The sequence below is a fragment of the Amblyomma mixtum genome, chromosome 3 (assembly GCF_055824585.1).
Source record: "Amblyomma mixtum isolate Tamu chromosome 3, ASM5582458v1, whole genome shotgun sequence".
Taxonomy (NCBI): domain Eukaryota; kingdom Metazoa; phylum Arthropoda; class Arachnida; order Ixodida; family Ixodidae; genus Amblyomma; species Amblyomma mixtum.
In genome coordinates, this window is record NC_143014.1 from 58,317,357 (window position 1) to 58,341,931 (window position 24,575).

Genomic DNA, 24,575 nt, shown 5'->3' on the forward strand with positions numbered 1-24,575 from the left:
CCGACAACCTATAACTGGGGGCTGCGTTAAAAAAATGTGTCATGGTAATATGTGGTTTTAGTGATTGATGATTGATTGGTGTGTGATAGGCGATGACGAGTTAATGAAATCATTGTAATTAATTTATTTATTCAAGAAATTAAAAAAATTGAAAAAAGGGGGTTCAAAGGCGTCAAAATGCTCATAATGAAAAGCCAATGCTTGATGATGATAGTTAAGAAAATTTACAGTATGTAATTCAATTAATTAATTGAACAATATGAAAAACGCATTGAAAGGTGTCAAACTGCTCAGAATGGAAAGCCTAACCCGTGTCATACCCTTAAGGCAGAGCTTAAGTGTCCTCTCCAATTTTTAAAAAAATTTTAGTCTATACAGATTTTTCAGTGTGCTAACACTAAACCTTCCACTCAACTACTTAGCCATTGTCTGTGCAGTCCCTCAGTGTGGGTAGGTTGTGATGACGGCACAAGGTCACGTGACCTATAGCTGGCCTACCAGCTACGTAGGTTACTGCTCCGGGGATTTTAGTACGCTAGCACTAGAGCCCCCTTTTGCCGATGTTTGTATGGTCCCTCTGCGACCTTGAAAAGCTGGTTGGAAGGTGGCCCACCGTGTCACGTGACCTTGTGACGTCATCACAACCTGCATACCAGATTGTGAGCAAACTGCCCATCATGGCAGGTGGCAGCTCAATTAATCGTTAGTCATGAGAGGTTGCTTGGGATATCACCAGCCGCACTGGTGGCAGCACCTGCCATCGCAGAGCAGTGGCACATCGCTTAACCACTGCACCCCTGCGCCAGGAGTGGTATGAGGGCTCTCAGGAGTCTAGAATAGGTAGAAAATTATCAATGAGAGAATGAAAACCAAAATGCTAGCGCATCTAATTCGCATCTGACCTAACCGCGCTAAATTGTCCATTTCTTTTTTTCTTTTTAGCCATTACAATCTGTACAGGTGGATTGCATGCAAGACAGCTATGTAAAGTTCGATTAAAAGACGGTTAACTACAATTAATTATTCACCTTTTTAATTTCTTTTTTGTTGTTCTAGGGTGCAAGGTTATATTGCAAAATTGAAGGCTGTCAACCCTGAAGGCAAGAGCATTCTTTAATTAAAAACTTCCGATGTCCGATTAACACGGACATATTTGCCTAATTGTTGTTTTCATACCTGGTTTTAAATGTTTTTAAGTGGTCATTCTGATGTATCTGACCTAGTGTGCGCTCGTTTAGGCCACCTGGCTGTTGAGGCACACTCAAATAAACATATCTATCTACCTATAACGATTTTGAAAGCTCTTTAAGCTGGCTTTCCCACGTTGCACATTGATAAAATGACGCCGCTGCATGTGGTACATGGAGGAAAAAAAACTGAGGAGGGAGCGTCCGGCGACAACCTTGAAGCCTAGTCTTTACAAGTAAAGATATAGCAAAAAAAAAAAGAGTGTGTGTCCCCCCGTGATCGCACCACGTGATAGCGTGCGGTAAAGTCTGACTCGGAGAGCGAAAAACTGAGGGAGAACACGACTTCAAAACACTCGGCTTGCGAACGCTGGCCGCGTGACGTCACGCTCCCTCCTTAGTTTTTTTCCTCCATGATGTGGTATCATCAGGGGAATTACGTCAGCATCTTCTACATCATAAAACACATGAACTGCATCTGTATTTCCTGCATTAAAAATTCAAGCGCCGCCGATTGTCATTCAGCTTGCACGTGCGGCTTGCCCACACGCAGTCTCGACGTCTCGACAGCAGCAGGCTGCTATCAATACAAGCGTGTGCTTGTTCCATTTGTTTGAATTGTTGCGAGAAAAGATTGCTCCAGCCACGTTGTGCAGTGTCTGATTTCGGTGGTGCGCCACTTGCTCGTGCAGCGTCCCCCAGGAAAGCCAGCAGCGTGCACGTGCGGAAGACAGTTTGTTGTACAGTAGCAGCAGCAGCAGCAGCAGCAGCTCCCAAGAGGAAGGCCAGGGCTGCTCCCATATATTTCATGATTTCCTTCTGCCAAGATTGATTAACTGTTGTTTTAAAGATGACTTATCATGGTCAAGCGTTGAAAAAGGCTCATTCCGAGTGAGGAAAGAGCCACTTCCCGCCGTGAAGGATCATTCCCAGCCCAACCAGAGCCTTTTTATGGTGACTCATGCACTTTCATGCTCACTTGCTTGTGGGGACAGCATGCACTTGCACATTTTGTGGGCGTTGTGCATCCTGGTAACTCGAAATAGCCAGGCAGATGGGGAAAAAAAAAAGAAAAATAGTGACAGTTTAGACATCAGCAGTTCTGCTGAACATTTAGTGTATACAGAGCTGAATTGCGCGCGCAAACGCACGCAGTAAAGGCCCCCTGACTTCAAGCAAGTTGCCATTGCGCTGTTGTTACCTTTGGCCTTCTTAATTTCTTTGAGCAACTGCTTTAATATATTGAGGGGGGAGGTAGGTGGTCTAACCTAGTTCAACCGTACTGCTGCGACCAAAGTGTACAAACCAATTCGACTACAGGCTGCTTCATACTAACATTGATAGAAATTCTCTGCTGTTAAAACTATAAAAACAAGAAAAACTTGATGATTGTGCCGCCTCTGGCATGGATCAAGCTGTTTTTTTAATTCTTATTAATAATGATCACTTGCCGCACACTCCCTTCAACTATTCGTGTACTCCGATGTCACCGCGGCAGCTAGGATGTGGGTAGCAATGTTCTCATCTTGGTGTTTTCAGCAGGTATTCTGCCACACGTAGTTTCCGGCCACTCTGTTATGAGCGCGTAGCAGATGTGCACGGACGCTCATGTCATGAGACTGGTACAGACGTACGATGGCGGCGCATTCTACCCATGCTCGATCGTGTGAGACGCGCGCACTGAAGAACTGCGCTGAACCATCCAATATACATACACCGCTAGCACATTCACCCGTGCACTGTCGAGGTCCTGCTAGCACTTATACCATCTATAGTACACAGCTGGCAGCATATTCTACATGCAATAGCCATACTTCATCTCATGGTTTTCGTGGGAGCCACTTCCTCATGGACGCAGAGTTCTGCGCGTGCTTGCATGCGTATACAGAAACAAGCAAAGTAATAGGGCTCTTGAGAATGCATACAAAAAGCTCAACAATCTCTGAAAACAGCTGAAGTACACAACACTTGCTGTTATCTGTTTATCGAAGGGCTCAATTCTTTCCCTAAAAAAAATCTACACTTTTCTTGGTTTCATAAACAGTTGGCTGCTTTCATAAATGTGTATTTATTAATGTGTGTGTGCACCTAGATGTATATATTTGCAACAAAAGCTTGGTTTGGGCTCGTTCATTTGTGCTTCTAGGAAACATAGCACAAAAAAAAGGCAAGGATGACACAAAAGACAGGACTGGAGCTAGTCCTGCCAGTCCCATCTGTGGTGCCGTCCTTGTCTTTTTTTTGCTGTTCCCTAGATGCATAGTACGTGTGTATATGCAATATATAGGTCCGCAGAAGTTTTGTGGCATGAGAGCTGCAAAAAAGCTTCATTTCCTTGAAGTCTAAGCATGCAGCCGTAATCTGAAGGGTGCGCTCTGCCCTGCATACCTGCACAGTGTACCTCTCATAGTGAGGCCACACCTCAGGCAGCAAAGAGTCCACTTTTCTGTGGCTTCCGTGTTCTACATAAAGCAGTTGAACCTCTAAACTAGTGAAAATCCGGATTGTCGGCAAACTGTCCACCGTGGGAGGTGGCAGTTAAATTAATGATTGGTTGCGAGTGGTTACTCCAGAAGAGCAGCCAAAGTTGGGTGGATGAGTGGATGGAAGATTGGAGCGGCCTTTTTGAAATGGGATGGTGGCAATGGCCGCCATGCTTGGCTTTTTTCCTTTTTATTTCTTTAATGGTGTTTTAAATCGGTCTATAGGTTCGCCATTTTCTTTAAATCCATTTTTAATCCTACACTTCTAACCTTATATGTCACCTCTCTGCTTTTCAGCCACCAATCTTCCAATCGCTTTTTGCCAACTTCCACCACAGCTTTATTTACATCACCATTGTTATCTCTAGTGACTGTGTCTGCGTTGACATCCATATATGGATACCGTCACGTTCGAGTATAAGATGTTCAGTTGTTTCTAAGATTTACCACACACTGGACATGTGTCACCTTCTTGGTTAAATTTCTTTTTGTAGCTTCGCGTTTTAAGACACTCTGATCTAGCTTCAAAGAGTAGGGCACTGCCGAGTTATCGTAGAAAAATTCTTTCCTAATCTGCCTTTTCCAGTATCGACATAGTTCTACACTGTGCTTCTTTTTCATTGAATTAATCCAATTTTTAACTTCCGCGTTTTTACAAAACGGTCGTTTAATGCTCTTTCTTTCTCCGTCCTCGTGTCCGGCATACTTACTGGTTAGTTTCCTAGCTAGTTCTTTTCTGCCACTGTGAGTCAACGCTCTTTCTGTATAAGTATTTAAATATCTTAGCTGCCAACCTGTTATCGTCCAATTTCCTCCAGCGTTCTTCATATAGTATTTTAATCTTAGCTTCCCATGATTCGAACAATGCCCAGCCCATATCCCCTTGTACTGCCTCGTTTGTGGTTTTGCTGTGGGCACCTAGTGCTAATCCTCCAACAGCTTTCTGATTTACGTCTAATCTTGACTGAACTTCTGCCCTTAGGCATAGAACCGCATTCCCGAAAGTAAGCCCCCGGCACCATTATTCCTTTCCAGATACCTCTTAGTACTTCATATTTGTTGTACCCCCATAACGCCCTATGTTTCATTATCCCGGTGTCTCTTAGCCCTTTTGCCCTAAGAGACTGTTCATGCTTTTCCATGTATATCTGCCCTTCGTTTAGCCATATCCCGATGTATTTGTATTTGGCCACTCTTGGTATTTCATGGCCTTGTACTGTAAGCACCTGATCAGTTGTATCGTTGAAAATCATCACACCTGACTTAGTTGCGCTAAAACTGAAACCTAGAACGTCTCCTTCGTCTCCACAACAATTAACCAAAGTTTGCAAATCGTCCTGGCTATCTGCTAACAGTACAATATCGTCCCGGGAGAAGCTGCTCAACTACATTTCCGTCCAATCTGTACGACAGATTATAACCCAGATTACTGTCTTTTAGCCTTCTTTCCATGAGAGCATGAACAGCAGCAGTGATAGAGGACAACCCTGCCTTACTCTTGCTTGCATCAACAGTTGTACTTCTTATCCCTTCCCAGTAATTTCAACTTTATCATCTCAGTATATTTCCTGTAGGAAATCAATTATCTCTTCATGACCAATATCTTCATCTTTTAGTATGTTCCACAGGAGTTCCCTGTTTACATTGTCGTATGCACCGATTATGTCCAGGAAGGCTAAATACAGAGGCCTATTTTCTGCCCTATTTCTATGCATCGGGTAAGCATAAACAGGCTATCATATATAAGCCTACCACTCCTGAACCTGTTCTGAGGTTCTCAGCGCATCTTATTACTTTCTACCCATGACTGCATTTTTAATTTCACCACCTGCATTGCCAACCTGTATATAACAGATGTTATTTGTAATCAGTCTGAAGGAGTTTATGTGCATCCTATCTCCTTTATAAATCAAATTAATTTTACTCTGTCACGAGCGGTCCAGAATTCGCTTATTTGTTATAACTGTTTCCAATGCTTATAAGAATGTTTCCTAGCTTCTTGGACCAAGTTTATTAATCACCCTGATAGCAATTTCGTCTGTCTCTGCGAATGTGTATTTAGGCATATTTGCTTCAGCCTTTTTCCAGTTAAGTTTGGTCACTTCTAAGTTGCTTTCTATCATGCTGTCCTGTGTTGCTCCCTCATTTGGGGAGACCTCAGATCTAACTGATGCAATGTAGTTCACAGCATTGTCTTCCTTTAAGCATTTTCCTCGGCAGCTTGAATTTGTTCCTGCTTTCTTTGATTCTTTTCACCCAGCTAGTTTATGTGGTTCCAGAATTTTCTTGGTCCACCTTTAATTGCACTACAAACTTCAGCCATCCAGTGATCAGTGGAGTGCTTTAATTTACCCTGGACAAGGACCTGTACTTTCAATTTCTTTTGTCGATAAGATTTTCACTTTTGGTCTATTTCCTCTTGAGACAACTGTGCCTTTTTTGCCTCTCTGTGTTCTCTTAAGGCCACAATTGTCATTGTTCGATGGCCTCCTTAATTTCCTTATTCTACCAGCTTCATGGCTTTCTCTTTCCTTTCCTGTGGTTCGCCATTTTTACTTGTTGCATTTTCGTACTGCTGAGTAATTCTAAGTGATTATAATCCCACTTTTCCATGGAGCACTTCTCTATTGTTCCTCAATGCCTGCTGATATTAGTGCTATTTGTTTAATTTTGTGTTCCATTTTTGTCTTTCCTGCGCTTCTCTATTGATCAGAGCTCCCATCTGCAGACTAATACATTTATGATCACTTCCCAGACTCCACTCCCCCTCTTCATCTATTTCCATTTTTGCGAGCTTGCTATAGATTCCTTGTGACATTAGGCAGTAGTCAATGGTTGTCTGCCTGTTCCGGAATTCCTACATGATTTGTCTCCCATATTTAGTTTTTCTATTTACAATAGCTAGGTTGCACCGCTCACAGAAGTCTAGCAATAATTTCCTGCTACAATCTGTATATCCATCCAGATCCTTGATGTGGCTATTAATTCGAGAAGAACTCTAGTTTGGGCGAGTTGGTTCATGGATTCACAAAGAAAACGGCGTGAAATACGGGGACAAAAGAGAAACATCGTACACACCTATTTATGTTTGAAGCAGCCACCTGCCGGGGCAGTGGCACATCGCTTAACTGCTGGGCCACTGCTCCAGGAGTAGTGCGAGGACTCCCAGTGATCCGAGCTTAAATGTCCCCTCAAGAGTTTTATTTATTTATTTATTTAATCATTCTGAGTGCACTTTGCAAGACAGCTTAAGCATCGATGTGATGAATCCAAGGTACCGGGGTTCTCTGGGTGATGATGTGCAACTGTGCAATGTCTCTAAGGTGGGTGCAGCAGGGTTCTTTAGAAATCGAAAGAAGGACAATCGTGAAGCGGATTTTTATTTCGTGTTACTTGGTGGTTTGTTCACAATTTCGAACAGTTCAAGATCCTGGGATGCTGCATGTTTCTCATGCAGCACCTTGCAGATGCAAATAACTATGTGAAAATGTTCTTACTCCTGACACCTCTTTCAAACATGCATCAAGTCATCCCGTACCTTGCGTGCACAGCTTGCATCATGGTGATTCCCAAGTGCAAAGCTGGGGACTCTTGCAACTTTAATGCTTTCATGGTAAAAGCTTGTTGCATCATCAGAATTCAAATTATCTTAGTGCAGCAAAAGAGCATCTTTGTAAAGAATCTTTGCGTAGGAGGAGGGAGGAATTGGTCCTCTCTTGAAACCATTGAAAGTACGAGAAATGTAATCAAACTTAAGCAACTGAAAGTGCGAGAAACATAATCAAAATTAATCAACTGCAAATCGTTTGAAACTAGTGTTTGCAAGTGGTTTCAACAGTGTTTTCTACCTTTCAATGTTTTGCCTTATCAGGCCATGACATCAATTGCTGCAGGTTGCCTGCAGTGTATGTTCCATTTTGAGCGACACATAGTCACAATATTGGAAATTGGTGGACTTCTTAGTTCAGGACTCTGGTGGATTGCGCTTTTGTCTTTACCCGTCAGGTGGTCTGACATTGGTGCTCCTCCAAATCATTGCTGATCAAGGCTGTGTCCAACTGCTTTTATGAGGTTCTTATGTTGGATGGTTCACTCATTATTGCTGCACAACCCATCCTCACGAAGAGTCCAGCATGCACCACAAGTCGCAGGGCGTGTCCACAATAGTTGTCGCACATCTGTCTTTGAGGGTGGTGCCACAGGTCAGTTGTAGGTAGAACTGGCTGTACCATAGTATGATGGGGTCGGGGGCAGGATTTCTTGCTTCGTAGAGTTTTGGAGAAACAGACTGAAGAACTGCAGTTTCCTATACATTTGATAATAAACTTCATCACAGTCAATTACGCCAGCGCCAGCTTTCTTCAAGCCCCTGAACTCAAATTATACCCTACCATAAAATCAGCATTCAGTTCCCTGTGTTGCCACTTCATCTGTACAACCTTTGCTCTTTGACTTCTGTTTGTCTTTTTGTTTTGTACTGAGTTTGGTAATTCATTTACATTTTTGAAAGAGTTTATAATCCGTCTGTAAATTTTGAATAGTTAGCATACTATGGAAATGTTTTTACTGCTCAGTGTTTTCTACACACTGAGAGTTTAAAATCTTTTTAATTTTTCAATTGCTGGGTTTTTCTGGAAATGTTTCTATTGCCTATAGTGGTTTTTACAAATGAAGAGTTTATAATGAGTTTTTTTAATAATTGAATTTTTAGCTTGTTGTGGAAATGTTTGTGTTGCCCAGTCTTTTCTCTCAGTTCACTCTCACTCAGTTCTCTCAGTTCAGTTCACTCAGTTTCTCTCAGTTCAATTAAGGTCGTTATAAATGCCTACCAAAAGTTTATGTAATTTTCAGTTTCTTCTGTTCATTAATTTATTTAGTATCTTAAGAACCATGGGGTAATTTTTTTTACATATTCACTTGACTAGAGACAAATAAAACTGATGTTTACGTATGTAGCATCTCCACCTGTGTATATAAGAAGCATGCGGGGGAGAGGGGGGTGCAAAGGAACGAATGAAAAGAGATGGTGCTAATCAATCCCAGCCCCCCCCCCCCCAAGCAGAATGATAACTCAACGACTATGGTGAATCATCTCAAAACTGAGCCATTCTGGGCAGACCCTCTCCACTCTAGTAAGATTGTAGGGAAGCCTAGGGGGTAAGTGGGTGCCATACACTGGCTGAGGGATACAGAGGATGTTAGATGAGTAAGGAGTGGATATGTAGGGAGGCAGTTGGGGACGATAGAGGGATATCTGGTTTACGTGAAATAGCATTGGCTGCGATGTTCAACTCTGTGAGCCTGCACCCAGTAAATAGATTTGGCAATGGGGTACGAGCAGCAAGCAGCATGAATTTATTCCACAGCTGTACCAAGCTTGAGTGCCTCTTGAGAATCAGCGAAGAGATGAACTTGGTGACATGGAGGATTTGCAGGTAGAACTGTGATAGTTTATAAAATTTCATGCTTGCAATTACAGGGCAAGGAAGTCTCAATGCTGTAAACTTAGTGGCTATTTAGGTGACAGTGTGTAGGGCTAACAAAAGCACTAGAACCTTTTGAAGTGGTAAGCTTAGCATTCGTATAAAGAGCACAACCATCACTGCATTTAATTCTGATCAGAATATTTTGGCTAAGCTGGGCAGCAGCAGCACCCATTTGTTTACTTTCAGATGTTCTTTCCGCATGGCATGTATGAACATGTCTCCATTGTAAAAGAAACCTGAGCTTCTTGTCGCACCTTGAAACAGGCTGTATTGTCTGGTGCTGCCGCTGAGTTTACCGTGCTTGAAGGGCAGCTAAGGAATGAGGAGAAACCACAAAATGAAGTGCATTGAAATAGGGAGGTTGACAATGTAGCTATGGAGTGCTATTGGTTCCTTGGATTTTGATACACTATGCAAACCATACAGTCGTGGGATGTTTTACAGCACTATAGGTGTGTTAGTCTATAATTCTGCCTGTTTTGCATCGTCATAGTCGTCCTGTCCACATGCCCCATTCCTTCCAGTGTAAAATGCACCAGCGCTGGAAGACTGAGAGCAAAAAGATGGGCAACTACTATATAAGCATGTGCAAAGCTGCCAGATCAGGGGTACACACTGACAAGGGCCAGCTTTGGTGATCAGATTGAAACCAGAGGCCCTAATCTGGATTATATTGGAAAGTATACTTCACCTGCTCAATCAGTCATGGGCTAGTGTGGCTACTTGTGCTTGATCAGTGGCAGTTAAGTGGCAATGCAAAGGAGTTCAGTGTCAGTGGCAGCCATGCCCACATTGGAGTTATCATTTTGTTAATGATTTCGCAAACCAGCTAGTGGCGATCACTTGTCATACCTTAAGGATAAGTGGCTGGAACTTTTTGATGTAGAGGTGACTTGAAACAGCTTTTGCTCTGTCCTGTCTTAGATGCATTTTCTCGTGTAAGTTTGAGTTGAGTGCATTTTAGTGATGGACAGTATATGCAGTGCTTGAAAAAATTTTTTAAATCTTAACTTGAGGAATTCTTTTCGTCTGTGTATAATTACTTGATAAGTCGTCCGTATGCTTTCAGTACTATGCTCTTGACTGCATTTTTTTCTTGACCTAGGATTGGATGGAAGAAAACTCGCTGTGGAATGAAGAGGATCCCAACATCATTACAGAGGCAGGAAAAATCCTCCACTCAGCACTGACAGAGGACTGTTGCATTGTACTAAGAACCGCTTCAGAATTTTACCTGTTCTTTCAGGTTATATGCCCCAAACGTGAGTTTTGAAATATCGGCATGCATACTTTTTCCATTTCCCAAATCAGTAACAAAATAAACTTTAAAGTTAGCTTGCCTTTATACACCTGGCAGTGCAGAGGAACATGAGGTGGCTATGTTACTAAAGGTATCAGTTCCGTTTGCCTCTGATTGCTGTTTTAGAGAGAAGATGCAGTAGCAAAAGTCGCCAGAAAGTCACTTGTACTATCGGCAACAAATTAAATGCGAACAAGACATGGAAAGTCACGAACAGACACATGAGAAGATATTAGCCAGGGAAATTTAGCTCAGTACTAGCGCAGGTTAATTTTGCTTCGGAGGCGTGAAGACTGTCCTTTAAGAGTGTTAATCAGTGTGACTTTTATTTTCTGTCCAGGAGCTAGTATGTTTGTATTTTTGTGTTGGCAGTTCAGTTATCTTGCTCACATTTCATTTTTTGCTGATAATACACTCATGAAAAAAACAATACATTTAAAATCCCACAAGGCATCTTGAACTGGGTTTGTATGCAACTTAACAGCACTGCTGTTGTATGAGGGTCACTTAATTTGGTTTGGTTTATGGGGGTTTAACATCCCAAAGCAATTCGGACTATGAGGGAGGCCTTAGTGAAGGGCTCCTGCAATTTCTACTACCTGGGGTTCGTTAGCACGCTCTGACATCGCACAGTACACAGGCCTCCAGAATTTCGCGTCCATCGAAATTCCGCTGACACGGCCGGGATCAAACCAGCGTCTTTTGGGTCAGCAGCCAAGCCCCATAACCACCGAGTCACCGTGGCAGCATACGTTAATTTAAACACTGCTGTTGAATCTCTTCAACTTCAGCTAATTCAAACCTGGGTTTATTCAAACTTATGTCCCATCAACATCGAGTGCATTAAAAAGGGTCCCCTCAATTTGAACGTCACATAATTCAAACAGTTTCAGTTCAAATTATCAAGAGTCAACTGTACATCAGGTACAAAAAGTGTGACATTACTTTTTTTCATAATGCCCTCCTCACCTGACACTTCACCACTCATTTTTTTAACATAAGTAACATCAGTGGCTATGCATTTTCACCAGTGATAAACACACCACGTTGTGCTGGTAAAATGTGCGCAAGTAAACAGTACCCATCACTTTACAGCATGCGTGATGGCTTTGTTGCCAGGAAAATGGTCCCCACACACTGAGAGCTGGATGTTTGGCTAATTCGGTACCATCCAATGTTTGTGTCCTCCATGGCTTTCCATCCTCGTTTGTGTATTATAAAAGGAAATGCCCCTGATTTTAGTTCGCTACAGTGTTTTTTTTTCATTACTCTGCGGAGACCACAAAATGGCTGTGTTAAAAATTTGGACCAGTTTTAAGACTGTGAGTGTGGAGAACAGTCCAGCCAAAATTGGCAAGTGCTGCCTGGTCTTAAAACTGGTATCAGGCCTGGCATCTTTTTCTGCAGTGTTTCCACTGCATGGACTACCATTCTGACTTAAGGTTGCAGTGGTGACACCAGACTCTATCTAGAAAACTCCCACCCTAGTCAGGTATGGGTTAGTTATGAGCCTGGGAATGTGTTGTCAGCCCTGGAGAACTTGCTTGCATTGTTCTACCTGCTCCTGTGTGAGCATCTGGGGGATCCATTTGTCAGAGTCTTTGCAGTATAGCAAAGTTTGCAACTCTGTTTCCATTCCATTGGTGCTCTACTCATAATCCACTGATATGTACGGATAACTTGGTTGAGATGCTCTTTATTTTATGGTGTGATGCCCCTGATTGTGGCACATATTTCATGTCACTGTTTTCATTCCTAAAGCATGCTGCTGCCCATTTTCTCGCTGCCGAGATTCATCATTTTCCCCCTGTGAACATTACACTAGTGTTGGTGAATGTCAGGAGGTGAATTATGTTTTCTGTGCACCTGAATCTATATTGCACTTCTTTGCATTGTACACGTTTTGAGTCAGCATTTTATCACACTGCCTCTGTGCTGCCGACTATTGTTGGGAAGGTTCCATCCCTGCTTCCAAACTACCAACACTGTCTGTGGTGTTTTAGAACAACAATAAAATAGGAGGTATTGTTTCATAATGGAAACAATCCAGTCCACTCAAGATAGGGGACAGGTGCCTGTGCTGATGTGTATTCCTCTTGCATGTCCTCTATCTTGAATGTGCTGGTTTGTTTCTATCTTGAATTTAAACCTAGCCCCACCTACAGTTGTAGCACAGGCTTGAGGCATTACTTTCACAGCGATCCTTAATTGTACCATGTTTATGATGCAGTGTTATTGATTGCAAGCTAGAATTGCAGTATGGTTAAAAATGCAGTAGGGCAGTTCACTCTTGGCCATTTGTACTGGCAAACCACTGCAGTGGAGTGTATCTGTTTTTGTGGTTGCAGCATCAGGAGGTAAAAGTGATATGTGTCGTTGGAATGAAAATGGTCAGTTGTCTGTCAGGTACAGAACATGTGGTCTGCACATCAGTTGTTTCTGTGAGAACTGAAATTTTTCTGCATTCCTCTGTGGTGAATAGCATGTGGTGCTTGTGAAGAAGGTTAGCCAATTGTGCATGCGATTTAATCTAGGCACATGCATTAGAAGGGGACACAGCAAATTTAATGGTTATTTGGTCAGAATTTTTATTTTATTTTATTTTAATTTTTTTTTTCACATTGCTCGGGTCTTCACCTGTGTTGTGCAAAAAAATATAAGGAAAATGCAATAACAATTTAGAATATTTTTTTATGCGTGATCATCAAAAATTGTATCATGCTTCTGATGGTTTTGGCGCATCGCAGATTTTGCAGATTTCCAAACAAGGAGCAGAATCAGCATAGCTGCATTATGAAGAGGAAAGATCAGAGCTTCTGCTTCTACTATAAATGAGGCAAATGAGGGATAAACGTTAGGGTTCATTTTCTCAGCATTCATTTTTTCTGGGATTGCTATCACTCATTCCTTAGGCATTTCGTAATGAATGACAGTGGAAAGGTTCTGGTTCTTGTGCATGAAATCCGAGACGCAGAGAAGTGGACAAAAGCGCTCTATTTTTTTTTGTGTGTGCAGCTGTGCAATAGTTTTTGAAAGTTATTTTGTAGCGAGAGCTATGCTAGGATAGTGCTGTGAGCCCCTGAATGACCTTGAAACGACCTTGAGATTAGTAATAGTTGCACATCTGCCTTACCGTGTGTGCTCCACCTTGGTGCTGCACCACTTGACCTTTGACTTTGACCTTTCCAGTTGTCGGTAGAGGGCCGTATAAGAAGCCAAGTGGTAATCCCGTGGTGTCACGTGATACAATTTTAACTTCAAGGAAGAAGGCTTAGGCGACCAGATGAAGCAAGAATTTGACTTTAATCTAGTCTCGGATCCTGACATTCAGACCACACAGTGGGGGAACGACTGATTTGGTTTACCGACGAGGAACTTGCAAGTCTAAATTCGGTGTGTCCATGATTGAAACGGCAGCCAACTACAGACCATCGATCAGTCTTTGCTTTTGCTACGTGAAAACTCAGTTCAGCAGAGTTGAACCACTGCCTAACTTTTTTTGTAGGAAGCGTTTGCATGTAATTATGCATGCTGGAGTTCAGATTTTATTTTGATGAGTACTGGGCTTTTAAAAAAAAAAGAACTAATAACTTTATTGCACAGAACAGGGCTTTGTGAACGTGCTGATATCAAGAACTTGTGCACTTTCTCGTTACTTTACTTACTCTTTACTTCACAAGGGTGTTAGTTACAATTACTCAGAAATGCCAACAGCTTAAAATAAAATAGTTATGAAATCAACATACTGTCACGTTGTAGTGACGGCAGTCCAGCGGTCAGGAAGACACCAACCAGTCTTGGAAACGAAGCTCTTTATTTGGGCTGACTTGCGCCCACAAAAGAACTGAATCACTCGGCGGCGGCGTAAGCAACAAACGTGCTCATCGGTCGTCGAACTACGAATGTCCGCCACTCGCGGCATCGCTCAATTTAAAGCCGGCAAGGAAACTTCCAGATAACAGGTCAAGATCATCTACGGTAATCTGGAAAAACCTAGATGCAGCCTTTCATGGCTGCGAACAATCGAGATTAGTCTGGTCGCTTCTCGCGCCACGAACAAAAGTGATAACGACCCTTTCCTGCTGCTTTGAGCGCGAACGAACACACACTGCAATGATACGTGGCATTACCCCCCTTCCAAAGAAGCATCGTCTCGATGCTTTGAAATGAAAATAAACACGGACAATGAACACTTCCAGTCCTTTAGCGTTCATAATATGGCTTCAGGCGTACGACATGTACGACTTCCGGGCGTATGCGGCGTCGCTGAGATGCTGTCGTGCCGTTGGGGATGACTTCGTAGTCGAGGTCACCGATGCGACGGAGAACCTTGTACGGGCCAAAGTAGCGTCACAGCAACTTTTCACTCAATCCACGGCGGCGAACTGGCGTCCATATCCAAACACGATCACCTGGCTTGTAATGCGTGTCTCATCGGCGCAGATTGTAGCGTCGGGCGTCGGTGTGCTGCTGGTCTTGAATGCGAAGTCGCGCAAGTCTTCGGGCTTCCTCGGCGCGATGAAGGTAGGTGGCGACGTCGAGGTTGTCTTCGTCAGAAACGTGCGGGAGCATTGCGTCGAGTGTTGTCGTGGGCTTCCTGCCGTATACCAGCTGGAATGGGGTAAACCTGGTTGTCTCCTGGACGGCAGTATTGTATGCGAAGATCACGTAGGACAGAATGGAGTCCCATGTCTTGTGTTCGGCGTCGATGTACATGGAGAGCATGTCTGCGATGGTCTTGTTCAGACGCTCTGTGAGACCGTTGGTTTGTGGATGATAGGCAGTTGTCCTCCGATGGTTGTTCAGAACAGTGCTAAAACTTCGGAAGTGGTTTCTCCGTGCTCTTTAATATGGGTTTCCTGAGTGCTGTCGTTTCAATTACTATGTTGCCCTGCTCTTGTGTTGCCAATTTCAGCTTGTCGCACTATTTTACAATTTTTTACTTATTCGCTGTAAAGATTTTCGATAATATGGCAGCATATGGCGCCTACACAGCATGCAACAGTCACAAGATTACAACGTAATGCACTGTGTAAGCCAAAAGTTTTCAGGACAACATTCTTCAAGAATTGTGACATGCTCTAAATTGCCGACCTGACTGATATTTAAAGGCACTGGGTTTTCCTAATCTAGCCTTGTAATGCGCGCGATGCGAATTTTGGTAAATTTGCTTCTTGCTCTGAGGTTGTCTCAGGACAATGTTCATGAGGACTTGTTATGAATCTTATGAAAAATTCTTCCCAAATTTCTCTGTGCCACTAACTACTTGATTTAGCCAGGGCAAAAGTGCATGTTAACACAGGTTCACATTTGTAATTTCTGCAGTGTACTGAAAGGCTTCTCACTGCTGTGTCCAACTGCTCATGTGCATATCTGTGGTGTTTTAGTTGTGGTGGCAATGTCAAAAACAGGTCTACTTGTGAGCCACATGTACATGAATGCACACATTTTCTGTGCAGTCATTGTAGTATGTTAGTTCCATCATTAAAGGACAACGCTTGCAAATGATGACACATACGTACAGCTTTGACTGCGACAGTGCCCTACACTAAGGGCTGATGCAGGGATGTATCACATTGTCTTTTTTTTTTTTACGACAGATTACTATGCTGAGAACTTCTACTTGCTGAGAACTTGCTGAGAACTTCAGTCATGTTTCTCAAGTGTTGCAATCTCATGAGCCGCTCTATTTTTTGATGCAGTGCAAGGGTACATCAACAGGAAGATGTTGGAACAAAAAGAAATGGGTCCAGTCGTCATTGACTGTTGGCAATGTCGCATAAAAGACAAAGGTTTCTCAGTGGACAGTGGGTGTAGGTGCTGGCTTGGCAAGAATGCATCACCGCTTGACTTTCCAATGGATGACATTTTCCGGCAAGAAAGCACTAATATTCGTGATGCTTACGAGATCTTCAGCACACAGGTAATTTTATGACATGGCATTTTCTTAACGAAAGCTCAAAAAAGATTCATTTTATGTGCTAAACTTTCCTTGTCAAGTTTTTGGAGGAAATGTGCATTCATTTGCTGAATAGTGGTAACTGAGGAATGGAGAATATAGGTCTACAAGAAACTTTTGAGTTTGCCATATGTTACGCTTTCTTTTTTTTACATGTGAGGGGCGTTCACTGTTGTGCCTGACATATGATCTCACTTAGGGAGACCTAGGCCCTTTGAGCTTAAGCCTTTCGCAACCTGAACACAAAATTTTGTTGAAGCGTATGTGGAACAGACATCACACAAGTAGAACACAGAAAGTGTTGGTGTAAAGAAGCCCAGTCACTTTCAAGCTACTTTGCATAGTTTCATCTGGAGTCTGTCTCCCTTATGAAGGCAAATAAATTAAGATCCCTAGTTTTCCACAGTTCCATGAAAATTCATGGATCTTGGCACTTTCGTGGGATTGCGTGTCAGTAGCGACATCCTTTTTACTGCGTTAACATTAGAACTCCCGGTAGGAAAAATCTGACCATTCATCTTGGCAGGTGTGCAAAATGGAGAGGGAAATCCCCCTCCACTTTTAAAAGAGAGGGGGAGGGAAAACAGAGGGTGGGGAGGTGGTTGGTGCTGAAATGGAGAGGGAAGGCAGAGAGGGTGGTAGGCTGACAGCGCTGATTGGCGGACTGGATCATGGGTCACTCGCACATTTTGAACCTGCCAGCAATGACGGCTCCTCTGTCTGGGGGGAACATTATAGCCAACATATACTCTGTGGCATCAAATGCATTGATCGTGTATTTTTCTTTTTTTTTTTTATCATGTTGCGTTTGTGGACTTCAACAGGAATAATACAATTACATAATTTGTTTATTCAGTTGTCTGAATTGTCTTTAAAGGCTAAACTTATTAACCTACAAACTTCTGTGGATATGCCTTTGCATGCTTGCTCCCCCATACACTCAAGCAAGCTAACACATCAAGCGCTGTGGCTTGGACCAGCAGCATGTCTACACACATATGTAAATAGTCACGGTACTAGTGCCTGTTGAAAGCAATATTAGCACGAATTTAACTGAGCTTTCTCGTCAAATTGCCTGCTTCAGAGAGCACCTCACAATGTATTTGAAACCAAGGTGCAAATATCACACTTTTTTTTTTCGCTGTTTGTTGAGGTAGTCACAGTGAGCTCATCCACCGGGCTCATCCACCGTGAAAAAAAGCAATCTTCTTGGCAACCTTGGGTCATTGAGGCAAAGTGCGCGGCATGCATTGGTGAGACAGAGTTCCTACAAACGTGGAAAGAAGGCAGTGCAGGCTGTTGAGAAGCAAGAGGAGGTAGTTCAAGAGATGCGAGGAATAAGGAAGGAAAGAAGGGGTGAATGGGCGCTGAACTATGCAGTACGAAACACAAAGCACCGAGGCGAAAAGAAGCAGCATGGGAGCCACTGCTGCGCTAAAGGCATCTCATAGAATATTGCAGATCCTCTGTTGTCAGTTCACAGAATTTAAAATTTCCTGCCACAGAAAATTGGCAGCCTTACTCATTACTCATATGCACTGCTCATAATGGAAATAGCTTTGAAGTAACGTTCATTTAAGAGCAGTTTTTGCCACACGTGGAAGGCGCTATGCATAAGCACTGCTGGAAAGTGATTACCTCATATGAATGTTAAACAAACCATTGAGTAGCAAAGTTTTATTTACAGAGGCTTACTTTTATTCTTTTTTTAAAGCAGATGTGAAACACACTAAGAAAGTTGCAAAATAGTTTCAGCATAAAGTGGCACTACCTGAGTCGCCTACACTGAGTGTTTGAAAACTTTAAGAATGAGCTGAGTCATCAGTGATCAAAAGCTGCTTCTCAGTGCCTGCGAGTCTCTCCTTATTGTCATTCTTATTATGCTGAAAGCTATGCATCTATAATTTGTGTTACTCAAGCTATAATTTGTGTCACTCCTGGGACATTTACAGTGCACATTAATGTCTATTTCTAATCTAAGGTCTGTTTTGATCTAAGTCTAGTTTCATGTTTGTATTTGGATCTATGTGGTCCCAACAGACACAAACTAGTTTTGAGTCGGGCATTGTATTTCCAGCTGAGAAACTGCTGGTTTTTATTTGGGCATGCCAGTCCCGATAAAGAAAACTGGTTTGATCTGGGATCTGGGTTGAATTAATTTCAAGTGCTGCATCGCAGTGATTTTGTATGCTTTACACAGCAGTGATGGTCACTAACAGAATTTTCCAATTATGCTTGCTGCAAATTGCACATATACTGGTAAAACTTAATTATAAAACTTTGCTTCTTAACACTGCACCAGCAACACCTGTGGAACACTGTTCATGTATGGTCATACTAAGCATGAGCCCATAGTATCATTTGGAAAGCAAGCATGAGTTTCAAATATTGTGCTGGGTTTTAGTATGTTCTGTTGCCTTTACTGCAGCTTGCTCCTTGCAGAGTATATATTGAAATTGGATGCAGGCAGGGCCCCCAGATATGGTTCCGCAGGGCTACTTTACTATTGTAGCAAATGTTGTACATGGTGTTTGTTTTGTGGGTATTTAAAAGATTTAAGAAATTTGACTCTGAAGCTTACTGTTTTCAAAACATTCTATCTTGCTAGTTTGCAAAGGAGGTCTGTTAGAGTTCTTTTTAAGCTCAGTACAAAAGTTATATAGAAGCAGTAGGCCTTTCCCTTTTTGCAAACGTGACATCAGGGAATTAAGCACGTTGGTAAGGGGGCGCGGTGAAAGAAAGCAGGCTTGGTTGGCAAAAGTGACCTTTCCAATCTGTCTACCTGCTGTGTGTAGCATCATGAGCTGTCCAACGTGTACTTTCTGCCTGAAACTGTGCATTATTTAGATAAGATCAAAGTATGCGGCACTCCAGTGCCCACACCTATTAGTGATTGGCAACTGGGAAAATGGTTTCAAGTGCCCAGCAAATGTGGACTTCGGAGATATTTTCGAGTACCTAGTTAGAACAAGCCTAGCCCATGCAGTACGCCGGTACTGAAATCCTACGAACCGCTTGAAGAGTATGGGACTTCGCAATGGAAGAGCATGTTGGCAAGAGGGTTATTTCAGACCTTGGTACTGGTTACTGCATTCTAAGGGCCCTTCACAGAGGCGACTGCAGAGCCCTGCGAAGTGCAGGTGGGTGCTCATCAGCGAAGACAGCAGCATACGCACGAGCACCAGGCTTGGCTGGCTGATATTTATCTCAAGTACAGACATTTCTAGTTTGTCTTGCTTAGATACATTCTGCTTGACAAACATACACCATCCAGGGTAAATGCAGACAACCAGTGCGATGTGCATTGGTAAAGCGTACTTATATTTAAAAGCACACCTAAATGATGCAAACAGCACAACTTTTTGACTCTGAAACAACCGCGCTTGATCAAGCGCAGTATGTTGGTTTCTGGTTTGGAATGGAGATGTGCTTGAGCGGCCAAGGTACTGGCAGGCCCTTGTGAGCCATTTCGTGACTGAAGCTAGCTTCTTGAACACAATCTGCTGCACTAGAATAAACTACAAATGCCTATCTAGAACTTCTTAGAGTACTTCCGGCAGTCACATGCCATCTGGACCTTGAGCGCTTGATTGGTCATGATTTCAGTACAATTCATTTGGGAGAAAAATAAAGCAAACTAAGTGCTTCCTTGTTCACGCAAAAAAGACATGGGCGCATGAGTAACCGAGTAAATCTTGCAATCACGTGCATGCTGCAGATCCTGATGGCGCTTGATGTATGTCACTTTGCTCTTTGCACGGCTCCAAAACCCATTTTTCGCCGGTTTTCGTTACTTGGAAAGTGGAGGGAATATATGCAGCTGGTCTTCGATCGACTAGTGCATTCCACCTTGCAACAACTCGACGGCATTGAGAAAAACACAGTAAATTGTCACTACACGAGACCAAATCCACTGCACCATGCCGCTAGTAGTGAAATGTTTTGCCAACCAAGCGTAGCCACGCCCTTCGCCCCTCCTTTAATTGAAACGTCATCTGACTATTTAGGCCAGGAAAGGTCTATTCCTACTGCACACCTGAGAAAAATGTCTGATAAGGAGCCTGAGAGACCTAAACGTCAGTAATGCTTTAATGGGGCTAGTTGGCTATCCATATTAACTCATATGCGCACTCATATGTTAATAAACCTGAGAGAAATTAAAAAGATATGCATTGAAAAAAAAAAACTCTGCATGCATTGCAGCATGCAATATAGATCTCATGCGCAAAACTAAAACTGGATGTGCAAGGAAAGTCCAGTGCATAAAAAAAAAACACTACACCGCAACTTACGTGTCTTGTGAACAAAATTACTGGATGTGCAAAGGATGTCCGTATTGTTGCAACAGCAATATTCATTGCATACCCACCACGTAAACTTCCAAGCAGAACTTATTATAGATTTTATGTCATTTTGTGTATCAAACGTGTGCTTCTTTCAGGTAAATTTAATGAATATTTGTGGTTTGCTGGGTGATCATTTTGTACCTAATGTGGCATAGTTGGTCCATGCACGCAACTTTCCTTATTTGCTCAACCTACTTTCTCTATTGCTTTGCCTACTGTGGCATCTGTCTTCCATAATGCTGAAGGAATCCAACCAATAGCAGATATTCAGCCAAAATGACTCAGTAAGTCATGAAAAATCGCAGGGATTTCAAACAGGTGCAGGGGTTGTGTAGCTATATATCTTCCAAGTGATACAGAAAAACCTGCCCTGTTCTGCCTCATTATTCGCAAATCTGGATAATTTGGACTGCAGGCGGGGTCCCACCAACGCTCATGTATGTTTGTGGCGTCAGAAGCTTGACAGTTCAGACGCAGCTGAGTTTACACTATTTAATTCAGATGGACTCATGATGGAATGCCACATCGAGGTATGACTGGCACTGTTGGAACCAACTGGGAACTGTTCCATAAACCATGCAGTTAGGACAGAATTTCACCTGGGCGCCATTAGTACGTGGCTAAGTAGCCCTCCTTAAACCTGAAATTCATGGTGCAGTCTTGCCCGGGCACCTCAGACTTGCATGCAGCTGTGACGACGCTAGGAGGTCATGTTGCTAAAAAATAGTGCGGCCACGTAGTTTCGATTTCAGCCAGGCTGCGCGTCTGACGGCCAGCTGAGTGCAGTTTGCGCAGTTTCAGATGCTGATTGGCACGTTGCTGATTTTTCCTTTTCCCAGCAGAAGGCATTTCGCCATTCCAGAACAGACGCAGTTCCCTCGCTTTCATCTGCATGGTTCTCCCGTTGTTCCTGCGTGGTCGTCATGCGCTGTTCGCAAGTTTATGTAGCATAGCTTCATCACACGTGACAACATTGCTTGTGACGAGGCTGCTGCCGCGTCGCACCATGAAGGAGGCCACGGCAGCCTTTACCTATTTGGAGCAGTTCTGTGCTGACATTTCCTACAGTGCGCACACAATAGAGCATCTTGTGCAGCATCGAAAAATAGCCATTGGCACGCATTTTTACCTCAAAAGCAGATGACCAACTCCCTGGATTTACCAAATGTTTTCTGTGATGAAAACTATTTTTTGCCTTGTTTTGGAGCCATACGTTATTCAGAGCTCGCAGTAAATAGGTTCCCTATGTGTAAGGAGATGCTATATGTTTCTTAGCTGCTTATCAGTGCATAATTTAACTCTAGTTTATCTGCAATTTTCAAAAAGTGTTCAAAGCCCCTTCGATGCAAGCTTCCCTGAACTTGCATGCCACCTCATTCATGCTTTTATGTGGAACACGCGCACGCACACACGTGCACGCACACGCACAGGGACACAACTGCTGAAGCTTTTATGCAGATGCACCTTATTGTCTTTTATTACTCATAATCGCACTAAGTGAACAATGTTTTCAAGAGGCCTAATGTGTGGAATTCTCCCAGAAGAAATTAAGCACATATTTGGAGTCTGTGAATGAAGTTGGTTGTGTGTTGAAATGCAGCTGTGTTTTAAGCTGCACTACATTTGCACTTGTTGTGGGGCTTGCTATTTCTTCCAGACTTACCCTTATGGGACCTGCTGGTATACGGTATGTATTGCATTATGCTTTTCTGTAGCCTTGTATTTAAGCTTTTTTGACAGAATTCATAATAGGAACATGAGCCCTGCTAGCCAGCTTAGCATAAATCCCTGACATGTTACAGTGGAATTATTTGCAGTGTTCTGTATTATGTGGGTAGCTTATCCCACTTACTGAAGGCAGTGTAAATATCACCAGTACGTAAAATTTTGTTCGCCATCACAAGCTGCTTAGTATTTGTTCAGCTAGTTCTTCATAAATAGTCAGCAGCACTGAATTAAAACCCTACAAATTTAACAGCATACAAGTCACTACAGTGGCTGTAGAGGAGTTCACGTTTCATTTGTGTCGCTAGAAAAACAGTAATTTTTTAAAAATGACACACAAAATATTACAGAGGACAGTAGCAGGATGGCTGCAGTAAATAAGTTTTGAAGAAAAAAGTTATGTATTGTGATGTCATATCTGGCCTGATAAGCGTAGATCTGCCCAGCTAGTAAGCCCAGCTAGTAAGCAGGGGAAAAGAAAGGAAGTTGGCAAATGATTATAAAAATAGAGAATCGAATCAATGAGAATATGTGAAGTTCAAGTTCGATAGCAACCATGTAGACCACAAGCGTTCCATTACACTGCAAAGAATTGCCACACATGCTATCAAAAACACGAGCATCCGGCTGACAGCATAATGATGATTATGTAGTCCGCACCCATCATCCCTATGGAGCCATGACTACCAGGGGATACTTCCCAAGCTGACAAAAATGGCAGGCAAAAGATGGATCCTACAAATCTGACCACTTTGCTGAAGTCAGCTACCACGTTTTGTCCAGCTCTGGAGTGCAGGGATGGCGCTAGAACCCTGGCGGCGGAGTGGCGCAGAGGAGAAGTGGGGTTGGGGCAAATGTTGGGTAGGCATGAGTAGCATTATTCTTCATAAAAATAAAATAACTAAACCAAATGCAATGGGTCTCAGTGTGGTCTCGCTGTGGAAATTTGGCAGGTTTCTCTGTGCCTAGAAAATTTTGGCGATGGCAACTGCCATCCTCACCTCCCATTAGGGCCGTCACTGCCCTGAGGTTTCACACTCACTTGAGACTGCATGCCGAGAGTAAGACATCATTGTACTTAGGATGAGGCGATGTTATGGTGGTTAGAGATGCAAGCCAGTCGCGCGCTTTTGGTTGTTTTAAAGATTGAAGGTATGCCCCATCGTGCAAGGGGGGGTGGTCGCCCCCCCCCCCCCAATTTTTGCAGAGCGGCCAGTGCCCCACCGGACTCCCACCTGTTTGTGTTATTAATGTAGGGCATCATGTAGCTGATCTAGTTGGCTAAATTTCATATAGTCAGTCTTAAAGGGAGCAAACACTGAATTTTTTTTTTGGCATAATGAAAAGCTTGCTGCCTAAGATGCTCGATTCCACTACGGTTTTGTTGGAAACGCTGCAGAAGATTTTTACTGAGAATTTTTAAATCAGTGCATGCATCTGTTTTTATGTACTTCGATACTGCAAACCATTATCAGCAAGCGCAATGACGATTGTACATCATCAACAGTGCTGCACCAAAAACTGATATAATTTTACCTGCCAGACAGTAATAAGGCCTTTTTACTATAGAGTAGAGTCCATTTGTTCCCGTACTCTGAGCTGTTGCGACACAGTGATATACGCCTTGCTGAAGAAAGTTTCAGTGGATCGTGGTTGATGCTCCATCCAAGAGATTCTAAACACTGTGGCACCATCTAGCAATGAAAGCTAAAATCATTGCTTTCCATCGAAGGACGCACTGTCTCTCTCGAGAGTGTAAACTATAATTTAACATGAGACTCCTGAAAGATGCACTTAAAACAAATAAGCGATATTTTACCGAGATGTGGTCACGTTGTGGGCTACACTGACAATGATGGGTTTCATGCAAGACGGCTTTTTATACAATTTTAAGTGTCAGATTAAAATTATAAATCCTCGCTTCTTTGATATTGTAGTGCTCAGTGCTTACAATATGAGGCACGGTCTTTTCATTTTAGCCATAATCTCATGATACGATTTAGTCAGTGTTCAGAACCTTTAAAGGTTTTTCTTTGAGTAACCTAAACCAATGATGTCCCAGCAGAGGTCAATGATTGGCTGGCCCCTG

General features: G+C 42.8%; 1 protein-coding gene across 4 annotated transcripts in view; it reads left to right on the plus strand.

Moving 5' to 3' along the window:
• The window catches only part of LOC149350308 (uncharacterized), a 43,101-nt gene that overhangs the window by 14,649 nt on the left and 3,877 nt on the right, over positions 1–24,575 (plus strand). The window contains exons 1-4 of one of the 4 annotated variants that reach the window (XM_089579316.1): positions 1,900–2,141; positions 10,262–10,418; positions 16,159–16,379; positions 22,419–22,448. In XM_089579316.1, the coding sequence (XP_089435442.1) occupies positions 2,139–2,141; positions 10,262–10,418; positions 16,159–16,379; positions 22,419–22,448 (411 nt within the window). In that variant the 5' untranslated portion in view covers positions 1,900–2,138. Of the gene's footprint in view, positions 1–1,899; positions 2,142–10,225; positions 10,419–14,592; positions 14,981–16,158; positions 16,380–22,418; positions 22,449–24,575 lie in introns of those variants that run through there. The other 3 variants (XM_089579317.1, XM_089579318.1, XR_016290321.1) reach the window with 3 other exon arrangements.